General features: G+C 43.5%; 1 protein-coding gene across 3 annotated transcripts in view; it reads right to left on the reverse strand.

Annotated features, from left to right (window-relative positions):
- Window positions 1–13,055, reverse strand: part of LOC112232805 (keratin, type I cytoskeletal 18) — a 23,855-nt gene continuing 10,800 nt past the window's right edge. The window contains exons 2-11 of one of the 3 annotated variants that reach the window (XM_024400034.1): window positions 10,187–10,411; window positions 9,993–10,030; window positions 9,075–9,499; window positions 8,711–8,793; window positions 7,891–8,047; window positions 6,728–6,892; window positions 6,332–6,457; window positions 5,072–5,289; window positions 887–912; window positions 1–740 (exon numbers count right to left, since the gene is read on the reverse strand). In XM_024400034.1, coding sequence (XP_024255802.1) covers window positions 625–740; window positions 887–912; window positions 5,072–5,289; window positions 6,332–6,457; window positions 6,728–6,892; window positions 7,891–8,047; window positions 8,711–8,793; window positions 9,075–9,499; window positions 9,993–9,999 — 1,323 coding nt within the window. In that variant the 5' untranslated portion in view covers window positions 10,000–10,030; window positions 10,187–10,411 and the 3' untranslated portion in view covers window positions 1–624. The remainder of the gene's footprint in view (window positions 741–886; window positions 913–5,071; window positions 5,290–6,331; window positions 6,458–6,727; window positions 6,893–7,890; window positions 8,048–8,710; window positions 8,794–9,074; window positions 9,500–9,992; window positions 10,031–10,186; window positions 10,412–13,055) is intronic. The other 2 variants (XM_024400035.1, XM_024400036.1) reach the window with 2 other exon arrangements.

A 13,055-nucleotide genomic window follows, 5' to 3' on the forward strand; every position in this document is an offset into this window, starting at 1 on the left:
ACATTTGAACGGTAGTGTGTGTATATATATATATATATATATATATATATATATATATTATATTTAATACAATTCCATATGGAAATTATCTGACAATGTACTTACTTTTAATTGTATTCCACTTTGTAACTACTGCTAACAGAGAGTTTCCTTTCATTACAATACAATCATTACATTTATCTGCAGCTACAATATAGGCATAATTACATTTTGGTGAATGTACAGCATAGTTGCAAAGTTACTATATGCCGTAAAGAACTTAATGTAAAGTAGAATGTCGAAGGGATCTCTCATGCTCTCCCGCTCATATAAAAACAGACACACTTCTAGTCCACAATTAGCCTACTACTGTTTACTATTTCCCAAATAAATCCCAAAATTATATATTCCCTATATTGATTATACATTGACCCCACAAATTTCCCACATTTTAGTCTCCAGTTACTGCATGTCCAGAGATTGGTGGTCGAACATCTCCTTAGTCGACTCAGACTGTCCTTGTTTGTAGATTAAAAAGCATTCTTTTACAAATTTGTGATTTCAACTAGAATGTGGAGGGCCAAGGCTCTGTGTATGTGATGAAGAGGAAGATAATGAAGATATAAATGAATGGAGCTGATTATCTTATTTCTTGCTGTCTTTGATCTGCTCCACCTCACTGGATTCTTCCACTACCCTGCCGTTGATCATGGTCTGGGTGACCACCTTCACGATCTTCCTGGTCCTCACCTCGGGCTCCTCTGTAACACAGAACAGATCCACAGTTTCAGTTTCCACTTATCAGCACTAGTACACTGTAATAGCTGGTGTGTGGCACAAAATGGCTGCCAGGATTTTAAAGGCTGGGATAGAGGTTAGAGAAGAAATTATCTGACAATGTACTTACTTTTAGTTGGAGGCATTTCCTTGATCCTGAAAGTCAAATCAATAAAACACAGTTTACTTACACTGAACAAAAATATAAATGCAACATGCGACAGTTTCAAAGATTTTACAGAGTTACAGTTCATATAAGGAAATCAGTCAATTGAAATAAATTCATTAGGCTCTAATCTTTAGATTTCACATGACTGGGAATACAGATATGCATCTGTTGGCCACAGATACCTTTAAAACTTCTTAGGGATCAAGGGATCAAATCCCGTTACGGGATCGATTTGACAACATCCGGTGAAATGGCAGAGCGCCAAATTCCAATTAAATTACTATAAATATTAAACTTTCATGAAATCACACATGCAATACACCACATTAAAGCTACACTTCTCTCAGATTTGAAAAAGGCTTTACGGCAAAAGCAAACCATGCGATTATCAGAGGATAGCACCCCACAAAACAAACACATGACATTCATATTTCAACCCGCCGGGCGCGACACAAAACTCAGAAATTGGAAATTATAATTCATGCCTTACCTTTAAAGATCTTTTGTTGGCACTCCAAAATGTCCCATAAACATCACCAACGGTCCTTTTGTTCAATAAATTCCGTCGTTATATACCCAAAATGTCCATTTATTTGGCGCGTTTGATCCAGAAAAACACTGGTTCCAACTCGCGCCACATGACTACAAAATATCTAGTAAGTTACATGTAAACTTGTTCCAAACATTTCAAACAACTTTCCTAATACAACTTTAGGTATTTTTTAACGTGAATAATTGATGCAATTTAAGACAGGATAAACTGTATTCAATACCGGACGAAAACAAAGTGGAGCGTGCTTTCAGGTCGCACGCCTCTAACAAACAGTACACTTCACTCAACCCTCGTTCTGAACTGCCCTACTTCTTCATTACACAACAGATAAACATCAACCAATTTCTAAAGACTGTTGACGTCTAGTGGAAGCGATAGGAACTGCAAGCAAGTGCCTTAGAAATCCAGATCCCCGTAGAAAACCCATTGAAAAGAGAGTGACCTCAAAAAATGTTTTTCCTGGATGGTTTGTCCCCGGGGTTTCGCCTGCCAAATAAGTTCTGTTATACTCACAGACATCTTCAAACAGTTTTAGAAACTTCAAAGTGGTTTCTATCCAAATCTACTAATAATATGCATATCCTAGCTTCTGGGCCTGAGTAGCAGGCAGTTTACTTTGGGCACGCTTTTCATCCGGACGTGAAAATACCGCCCCCTAGCCTTAAGAAGTTTTTTTTTAAAGGTTGGGGCGTGACTGCCATTGGCTTGTGGAATGTTGTCCTACTCCTCTTCAATGGCAGTGCGAAGTTGCTGGATATTGGCGGAAACTGGAACAAGCTGTCAATCCAGAGCATCTCAAACATGCTCAACAGGTGACATGTCTGTTAAATATGTACAGTCCTGGCCAACATTTTTGAGACTGACACAAATATTAAGTTTGCTGTTCAGTGTCTTTAGATATTTTTGTCAGCTGTTACTATGGAATACTGAAGTATAATTAAATTAAATCAAATCTGATTTTATTTGTCACATACACATGGTTAGCAGATGTTAATGCGAGTGTAGCGAAATGCTTCTAGTTCCAACAATGCAGTAATAACCAACGAGTAATCTAACCTACAAGCATTTCATAAGTGTCAACGGCTTTTATTGACAATTACATGAAGTTAATGCAAAGAGTCAATATTTGCAGTGTTGACCCTTCTTTTTCAAGTCCTCTGCAATCCGTCCTGGCATGCTGTCAATTAACTTCTGGGCCACATCCTGACTGATGGCAGCCCATTCTTGCATAATCAATGCTTGGAGTTTGTCAGAATTTGTGGGGGGGTTTTTTGTCCACCCGCCTCTTGAGGATTGACACAAGTTCTCAATGGGATTAAGGTCTGGGGAGTTTCCAGACCATGGACCCAAAATATCAATGTTTTGTTCCCCGAGCCACTTAGTTATCACTTTTGCCTTATGGCAAGGTGATCCATCATGCTGGAAAAGGCATTGTTGGTCACCAAACTGTTCCTGGATGGTTGGGAGAAGTTGCTCTTGGAGGATGTGTTGGTACCATTCTTTATTCATGGCTGTGTTCTTAGGCAAGATTATGAGTGAGCCCACTCCCTTGGCTGAGAAGCAACCCCACACATGAATGGTCTCAGGATGCTTTACTGTTGGTATGACACAGGACTGATGGTAGCGCTCACCTTGTCTTCTCCGGACAAGCTTTTTTCCGGATGCCCCAAACATTCAGAAAGGGGATTCATCAGAGAAAATGACTTTACCCCAGTCCTCAGCAGTCCAATCCCTGTACCTTTTGCAGAATATCAGTCTGTCCCTGATGTTTTTCATGGAGAGAATTGGCTTCTTTGCTGCCCTCCTTGACACCAGGCCATCCTACAAAACTCTTTGCCTCACTGTGCGTGCAGATGCACCCACACCTGCCTGCTGCCATTCCTGAGCAAGCTCTGTACTGGTGGTGCCCCGATCCTGCTACTGAATCAACTTTACGAGACGGTCCTTGTGCTTGCTGGACTTTCTTGGGCGCCCTGAAGCCTTCTTCACAACAATTGAACAGCTCTCCTTGAAGTTCTTGGTGATCCGATAAATGGTTGTTTTAGGTGCAATCTTATTGGCAGCAATATCCTTGCCTGTGAAGCCCTTTTTGTGCAAAGCAATGATGACGGCACGTGTTTCCTTGCAGAAACCATGGTTGACAGAGGAAGAACAATGATTCCAAGCACCACCCTCCTTTTGAAGCTTCCAGTCTGTAATTCAAACTCAATCAGCATGACAGAGTGATCTCCAGCCTTGTCCTCGTCAACACTCACACCTGTGTTAACAAGATAATCACTGACCTGATGTTAGCTGGTCCTTTTGTGGCAGGGCTGAAATGCAGTGGAAATGTTTTTGGGGGGGATTCAGTTCATTTGCATGGCAAATAGGGACTTTGCAATTAATTGCAATTCATCTGATCACTCTTCATAACATTCTGGAGTATATGCAAATTTCCATCAAACAAACTGAGGCAGCAGACCTTGTGAAAATTAATATTTGTGTCATTCACAAAACTTTTGGCCGCGACTGTAGGTCATGGAAGAACTTTCAGCTTCCAGGAATTGTGTATAGATCCTTGTGACATGGGGCTGTGCATTATCATGCTGAAACATGAGGTGATGGCGGCGGAGGAATGGCACAACAATGGGCCTCAGGATCTCGTCATGGTGTCTCTGTGCATTCAAATTGCCATCGCTAAAATGCAGTTGTGTTCGTTGTCCGTAGTTTATGCCTGCCCATACCATAACCCCACCGCCACCATGTGGCACTCTGTTCATAACATTGATGTCAGTAAACTGCTTCCCCACATGGCACCTTACACGTGGTCTGCGGTTGTGAAGCCTGTTGGACATTTTGACAAATGTTCTAAAACAATGTTTTAGAACATGATGTTTGACCACCAATCTCTGGCTTATGGTAGAGAAATGAACATTACATTCTCTGGCAACAGCCCTTTTGGACATTCCTTCCTTCAGCATTCCAATTGCACCCTCCCTCAAAACTTGATACATCTGTGACATTGTGTTGTGTGGAAAAACTGTACATTTAAAGTGGCCTTTTATTTTCCCCAGCACAAGGTGTACCCGTGTAATGGTAATGCTGTTGAATCAGCTTCTTAATATGCCACAACTGTCAGGTGGATGGATTATCATGGCAAAGAAAAAATGCTCACTAACAGGATTGTAAACATATTTGTGCACAAAATGTGAGACAAATAAGCTTTTTGTGCATATGGAACATTTCTGGGATCTTTTACTTCAGCTCATGAAACATGGAACCAACACTTTACATGTTGCGTTTATGTTTTTGTTCAGTGTACATATGACAGAAGTAAGCCAAGTCACACATACAGTGGTAACATTGTCACCAGGCTCTTGTCTCATTTACCGTCAGAATTAGACGACAGTTCACCAAGGCTCAGGCTTGTTTCCAAATAACTCATACCAAGAAGAATAATTCTCCCCCAGTATCTTACTGTATTTATGTTCAAATCTGAGGGAATGTCAGTGAGGGAGGTGAGGGAATGTCAATCTTCATAATAATTATGTCTGTGTAAATCTGAGCTTAAAAAATGAATACAAATATTAAAATAAATCAATAGAGGGACTCACATTTCCTCTCCCTCCAACAGTCTCCTGTAGGTGGCAATCTCCAGCTCCAGGTTCTGCTTGATGCGGAGCAGCTGTTCATAGTCTGTCTTGTTGCGCTGCATGTCCAGACGCAGCTGGGACAGCTCCTCCTCCAGCTGAGACAGCATGGCTTGCAGACTGTCCATCTCCAGAGCATACTTATGGCCTGTCTCTCTCAGGTTCCCTTCCAACACACCCACCTGCATTGGGGACAGACAGGACAGGCCAGGGCAGCCAAGTTAACCTACTGTGTTTAGCTAGATGTTGGGATCGTCGCTAAGCTAAGGCGCTAATTTTATACTCAGGCATGCTAGAAATGTGATAGTGTCTTACCACTACACCACTCATCACTGTAATGCTTATGTTATACACAAATATGGCTGCCAAATTGTTGTAGCTTGGCACTAGCTCATCACTTTTCAAGCTGGCGCACTAATATTATATACAGACACAGCAGCCATGTTATATGCTCCTGAGTAGAACTACACAGTCTGTATATGGCTCTCGAATTCCACACCTGGCTCATCAATTTACCATCTGTCAACCCTCACCAATTGACCAGCAAGACCAGGGAGTGTCATCCTCACTCATCATTCTTCAGCTTATAGAGACATTAGGTTCTTTATCAGGTTGAACAAACACACATGATCTGTTTTCCAAACCAGCGCCTTCTCTATGTAGATCTGGAGCTGCTGCGGGATGTATATATCTACCCTCACATGTTACTGACAGTGCCACAGATATGACCTTGATTTGTCTGGCTCTGTCTGGGTCCTGACACATTGATGAATTGACCTCCATTTACCTCCATTCACTTAGGAGAGCAGAGGATATTCACTGTGTGCACTGCAGCACTATTTCTTTATAATGGCAAAACAGATGCAGATGTGAAGCAACACACTAAGAGAGGATGACTCAATCTATTTGAGCAGTGTTTTTCCATGCACCTCCCACAGGGTTCATTTTACAATGATGCCCAGTGATTCAGTATCCTCAAAATCCAAAATGAATTGACCCCAACCCTGCTTCTCATCAGGGAGAAAGCATTGGTAGAGGCCGAGGAAATGGTAGAGGACAGATAAGGGTGTGTCTGGACAGAAAGGGTGTGTGTCTGGACTGTTGAAAGGGGTGTGTCTGGACAGAAAGGGGCTGTGTCTGTACAGCTGAAGCGCGTGTGTCTGGACTGAAAGGGGCGTGTCGACAGAAGGTGGCGTTTGGACAGCTGAAGGACTGCTGCAGTACCTGTTTGCGCAGACTGTCCAGTTCCCCCTCCAGGGCCTGTAGGGAGCGGCGTCTCTCGCTGAGCTCACTCTGAGCACAGCGTAGCGCCTCACCGCTCTCCTTTACCTCTGACTGCACTGACTCCAGCTGCAAAACACACACACACGTACACACATACACACACACACATGCAGACACAAGTGCACACACACACACACACACATATATCATACGTGTACATACAGTAAACAACTGAATAAGTATTCCATTGCACCAGCAGTGTTGCATACACACAGCAGTCATAAGTACATCTACCCACATACAGTACCACGTTCACAAACACAGATGATATACTGTAGACATCCTACTGAGCTCAGCTGAGTTCTTCATCATTACCATGTCAGATGTCTCACTGACCTTCTTAAGGTACCAGGTCTCTGAGTCCTCCTTGTTCTTACGCGCAATGCCCTCATACTGGTTCCTCAGCTCAGCCATAATGGCCCCAAGGTCTGGGCCCTGGGCTGCATCCACCTCCACATTCACCTGCTCGTTGGCCATACGGGCCTTCATGGAGCCCATCTCCTACAGGGACAGAGACCATAGTTGGGGTCAACTCCATTTCAATGCAGTCACCTCAGGAATTAAACTGGAGTTAGAATTGGAATGGAATTGATCCCAACCCTGATAGAGAGAGACAAACACAATGGCTGATACTGATAGGTTCTAATCTGCACCTCCATGCACACACTAACACCCAGATGTCAGGCGACAGTTGAGGTCAGTGTGTTGTTGCTGGTTCTATGGGGAGGCAGCCAGGTGAGCTCTTAAAAAGGTATCTGATGGAAACATTGACACTCTATTGTCAGTTAATATACACTAGTACATATGTGAATTAGCACAAATATAAGAACCCAATAAATTATTTATTATTATTATGAATTATTCAGAGGTAATATTGTGTGTGTGTGTGGGAGATATAATTTTTACTAGGGAGCCTGAGTTGTCGGCCACATCCTGGACACCACACCTGGCTGTCTAAACACACACACTCCCTGTGGCTAGTGGAGCTTACGTAATGATGTGTGTGTGTGTGTGTGTGTGTGTGTGTGTGTGTGTGTGTGTGTGTGTGTGCAGTAGTCTGTATGATCATAGTATCACTAGACTCAAAGACTACAGGGTGTGGTCATTCTACCCATGATTATATTTCAGTGACATTCAACATGCATGGGGGAATGAAACTGTATTCACGTACCAAATTAAAATATATTTTTAATTTGAACACAATTACCCATGTACCAACAAGCACCATTTGCCTAAAATAATAAACATTTTACGAAGTAAAACAAGATGCCATAAGGATACCATATGAAGCCTCATGTTTTTTTGAGGATGTAATTCATATTTAAGAGTTTGTGCACTGGGACAATCTGGAATACAACTCTGTTTCCTGGAACAAACCTCCCCTGAACCAAAAACAGTTTGACAACGTGTGAAGTGATTAGGTTGATGTGTAATTACTCATCAGTATTGACCCATCAGTATTGACTCATCAGTTTTGACCCATGCAGCGGAGCTCTCACCTCATCGTGATTCTTCTTGAGGAAGTAGAGCTCCTCCTTCAGGCTGTCCAGGTCTCCTCTCAGGGTGGCTATGATCTGGTCGTGGTCTGACTTGGCCCTCCGGAGAGCCAGACAGTCCCTCTCTACAGACTGGCACAGTGTGGCCTCAGCCTCCCATCTACACAAATGGATGGTAACAAATGCATAGCACACAGTCATGGACACACACGGATACACACGCCGGTATGCAGACACACGCACGCAGGTAAACACACACACTTAACCATACCTCGGTCAGCAGACACATCTACACATTCTGTGAGCACTGCTGCATTCCAACATTTGACTGTATACCATCAGTACATTGTGAATAGATAGGGACCTTGACACAGACAACTCTGGCGCCTGTTGATTTGTGCTTCACCTTGCCAACCACAGATTCCTCTGAAATGGATGTTTCCTTGACCCTATCTATCTATCTATCATGGCCAGTGCTAACTGATGGCCTCCTTTCAGTCTGTGAGTACCGTGGGAGCAGGCTCTTATTTCTCGGCCTGACAGAGAGGTCATTTATCCAAAGTGCAACGTAGTCTAGCACTCCCATGTGAATCTCACAGACAGGCAGGTAAAATAAAAGCCCCTCTGTGTTGGCACCATAGAGATCTTATTCAATTACTAGAGGGGCTATGTCATGAACCCTAAAAGTTCCAGAATGGGGTGAAAGCACTGGCAAACCATGGTTGACCAACTCCCTGACCAAAATAGCTGACCTTTATCCCATCATAAGAAGGTTCATGTCCATTCTAGTATTCTAATTCCTAAATCTATGTTTGGCACTCACTTGACCCTGAAGTCATCGGCGGCCAGCTTGGCGTTATCAATCTCTAGCATGATGCGGGCATTCTCCAGGGTCTTCTTTCTCACCTGAGAAGTAGCAGGAAGGAAGGAACACATTTACTTTAAAGTTAGACACTAAAGCACATAGATACACATCTGAAAGTGTCCCATCGCAGGACAGCAGTCAGATCTGATGTACTAGTGAAAGAAGAAAGTTGAGGAGCATGGCAGGGCACATACAGGAGACGTTTGTGGAATAGGACTACACAATGTAAACAATAAGGGTACCCAGGTATTGTGACCTATACACAATTACTGACTAGCTGATTACATATCATATTCATCATTACGGCCAGGTGGGCACTGACCTCCTGTCCAATGGCGTGAGCCTGGGCCATCATACCCTCGATATCGTGACCTTTGGGGGCCCGCTCCAGCATCAGTTGTTTGATCTTGAGCTCCAGCTCAGCGTTGGATCGCTCCAGGGAGCGGACCTTGTCCAGGTAGTTGGACAGCCGGTCATTCAGGCCCTGCATGGTCTCCTTGTCGCTGGCGCCCACACCCATGCCGTTCAGGGAGGAGAGGGCGCCCAGGACATTGAGCCCGTTGCCCATGGAGAGGGAGCGGGAGAGGGACAGGGTGCTGGCAGAGGACAGGGAGGAGACAGGGGCTTTGGAGCGGCTCCTGCCACCACTACTACTGCTGTCTCTCAGAGACATGCTGGAGAAGGATGGCTGGCGGGCTGAGTAGCTGCGCATGGAGAAGGTAGAGGACATAGTGCGTTTCTGCTGTGCTGGGGCAGAGTGGTGGAGAGAGTAGAGTGTTGTCAGTTGTCACTAACTGGCCAAGCTGCAAAGGCAAAAGTTATTACATTTCTCTCCTAAAAATCTGAATTAGAAACTAACCATAACCTTAACCACACTACTAAGCAGAGTAGAGAAGGACTAAAACACACTGTTTGAACTATTCTGTTATTTGTAATCATATAGCAGCTGGACTATAAACCCACTGTAAATGCAGTGTTGTGTCATTATAGAAACATACAGGACACAGAGCTCAGACCTAAACTCATAATATTCTGAACTGGTGGTTTAAATTAACAATACCCTTTGCTCATGTCAATTGTGCACAATAGACTCTCAGTCAATATTGCTTTAGCGAACAATACAGTATGTTTGAAATCATCCAAAATCATCCACTCATCTAATATCCATGAAGCTGAAGTCTAAATCTCTTTGCACAAGACAAATGAATTTAGCATCTAGATGTCACTGCTTCAGACCTACTGTACATTGTGTTTGAACTCTCCCCTCCCCAGTGTGAACTGAGAAAATACAAAGAAAACCGTGCTTACCGAACACTAAAAAACCTGTTAACTGTCAATTTCAGGTCACACAACAGAAATAAGTTCAACATACATAATCATAATCTATTTACAAACTTTTGGAAAATAAAGAACTTCAAAGAAAAAAGTACTTACATATGAACGTGTGCTGAAGCAGGTCCTGTGAAAGTTGTTTGTGGTGTGATGGGTTCCGACCCTGATGGTACAGGTGACTGTTATGGCTATATGAGAATCCTCAGGTGAGCTGGGCTGTGTCACCGAAGGGCGCGAGGGACTGGCTCAGAATACATGTGTATTGGGCGGAGCCATCATGGATGTATCCAATCGAAAGGATCCACTAGTAGAGCGCAATGTGACACCCTAGAGGGGTACACAATTTGAAGTCTTGCCATGATAGATAAAATATATCATCATTATAATCCCCTCAAATATTGTAATCCCATATGTCTTATTTCTCAGCTCCTTCACCAATTGACAAAAATGGAGGTTTACAAAAAATCCCATCATCGTAATGATACACCACCAACTGAACAAGCATGGCAGAAATACTGTATATAATACAATAGAGGTATATTAATTAGACTTACGTTATACTAAAAATCAATGCTAGCACATCAATGACGGACCAATAATGCTAGGACAAACTGAGAAGTCACACAGACAGTCTCTACTGCCTGTTATGCTTCCAATCTCAGTACAGTAACAGCATCCTCTTTAAAGGCACTGTCCTGTCTGACCTGATTAGCTACAATGGAGAGTTTAGCTAGGGGTGATCACACACACACACACAAACACACACACACTCACTATCACACTGAACAGGGCTCCTATTGAGCCGCAGCACAATGCAGAGTAACCGGATACAACTGTTCCATGTGAGGATGGGCTGAGGGGCTGGGGAGAGCAGGGAGGAAGGGAGGAAGCTGGGACAATAGAGAGAGAGAGTGAGGAGAAAGGAAAGAAAGGAAAAACCCCTGAGAAATGGTACCAAGGTGGGCGGAAGTTTAAGTTTGGTTTGGGGCTGAGCTCTGGCCTAAAAACACGGACATACCCTTGCATTGCAAGTCTAGGTTTTGGTAATGTCTATCTGTGCCTTCGTGCAGTCCTTATTTTTGATATCTAAACACTGTCAGATTGAACAACATCTGCATTTAACAATGAAAGAGATGTGCTTTTTGAGTCAAACTGGGAAATAATAAGTTTGAAGTGGTTCCTTATGGGAAACATCACCACCTCCAACACATCAGATACTAAAACGGACCTTGTTCATATTGACAGACCTGGACCCTGACCACATGAGGAAATCCAAAATTGGTATTAACAATATATAAACAAATTGTTGGGATAATTAAGATTGTAAGGTTATGGTATAATTCTTACAGCTGTAGTCTGGATGAGCATAAATGGTGAATCCCTAATCACTGTGTGAAGAGTGGAGACATACCTGTTGACATCCCCAACATGAAATGTTGATAGGAGCTGCCTTAGGCAGTGCTTTCACCCCATTCAGTGGTAAGAAGGAGCTATTGCATTTATAGGCAACTACATTCATTTTCTGAAATAGCAAAGCAGACTTAAATTGATATACCAGACACTAGCAACACTTTCCTAATATTGAGTTACCCCCCTGCCCCCACCCGCCCGCCCCATTTTGCCCTCAGAATAGCCTCAATTTGTCGGGGAATAGACTCTACAAGGTGTCAAAAGCATTCAACAGGGATGCTGACTCCAATGCTTCCCAGAGTTGTGCCAAGTTGGCTGGATGTCCTTTAGGTGGTGGGCAATTCTTGATACACATGGGAAACTGTTGCGCTTGAAAACCCCAGAAGTGTTGCAGTTCTTGACACAAACTGGTGCCCCTGGCACCTACTATTACCATACCCCTTTCAAAGGCACACATCTATTGCCTTGTCCATTCACCTTCTGTATGGCACACGTACACAATCCATGTTCCAAGTGTCTCAAGGCTTAAAAATCCTTCTTTAACCTGTCTCATCCCCTTCACATCAAATCAAACCAAACTTTATTTGTCACATGCACCGAATACACATGCTCCGAATACTTGCTCACCTTACCGTGAAATGCTTACTTACAAGTCCTTAACCAATAGTGCAGTTCAAGAAGAGTTAAGAAAATATTTACCAAATAAACGAAAGAAAAATTAATAAAAAGTAACACAATAACATAACAATAACAAGGCTGTATATAGGGGGTACCGGTTCCCGAGTCAGTGTGCGGGGATACAGGTTAGAGACAATTTGTACATGTAGGTAGGGGTGAAATGACTATGTATAGATAATAAACAACGAGTTGCAGCAGTGCACAAAACAAATGGAGGGGGGAGTCAATGTAATAGTCCGGTGGCCATTTGATTAATTGTTCAGGAGTCTAATGGCTTGGGGGTAGAAGCTGTTAAGGAGATTTTTGGTCCTTGGTGCTCCGGTACCGCTTGCCGTGCGGTAGCAGAGAAAACAGTCTATGACTTGGGTGACTGGAGTCTCTGAAAATTTTATGGGCTTTCCTCTGACATTGTCTATTCTATAGGTCCTGGATTGCAGGAAGCTTGGCCTCAGTGATGTATTGGGCCGTATGCACTACCCTCTTTAGCGCCTTACGGTCAGATGCCGAGCAGTTGCCATACCAGGCGATGATGCCAGTCAGGATGTCAGGATGCTCTCGATGGTGCAGCTATATAACTTTTTGAGGATCTGGGGACCATTGCCAAATCTTTTCAGTCTCCTGGGGGGAAAAAGGTTTTGTCGTGCCCTCTTCACGACTGTCTTGGTGTGTTTGGACCATGATAGATAGTTGGTGATGTGGACAACAAGGAACTTTAAACTCTCGACCCGCTCCACTACAGCCCTGTTGATGTTAATGGGGGCCTGTTCGGCTCGCCTTTTCCTGTAGTCCACGATCAGCTCCTTTGTCTTGCTCACATTGAGGGAGGGGTTGTTGTCCTGGCACCATAGCCTGTCTCATCGTTGTCGGTGATCAGTTCTACCAC

The sequence above is a fragment of the Oncorhynchus tshawytscha genome, linkage group LG04, assembly GCF_018296145.1.
Source record: "Oncorhynchus tshawytscha isolate Ot180627B linkage group LG04, Otsh_v2.0, whole genome shotgun sequence".
Taxonomy (NCBI): domain Eukaryota; kingdom Metazoa; phylum Chordata; class Actinopteri; order Salmoniformes; family Salmonidae; genus Oncorhynchus; species Oncorhynchus tshawytscha.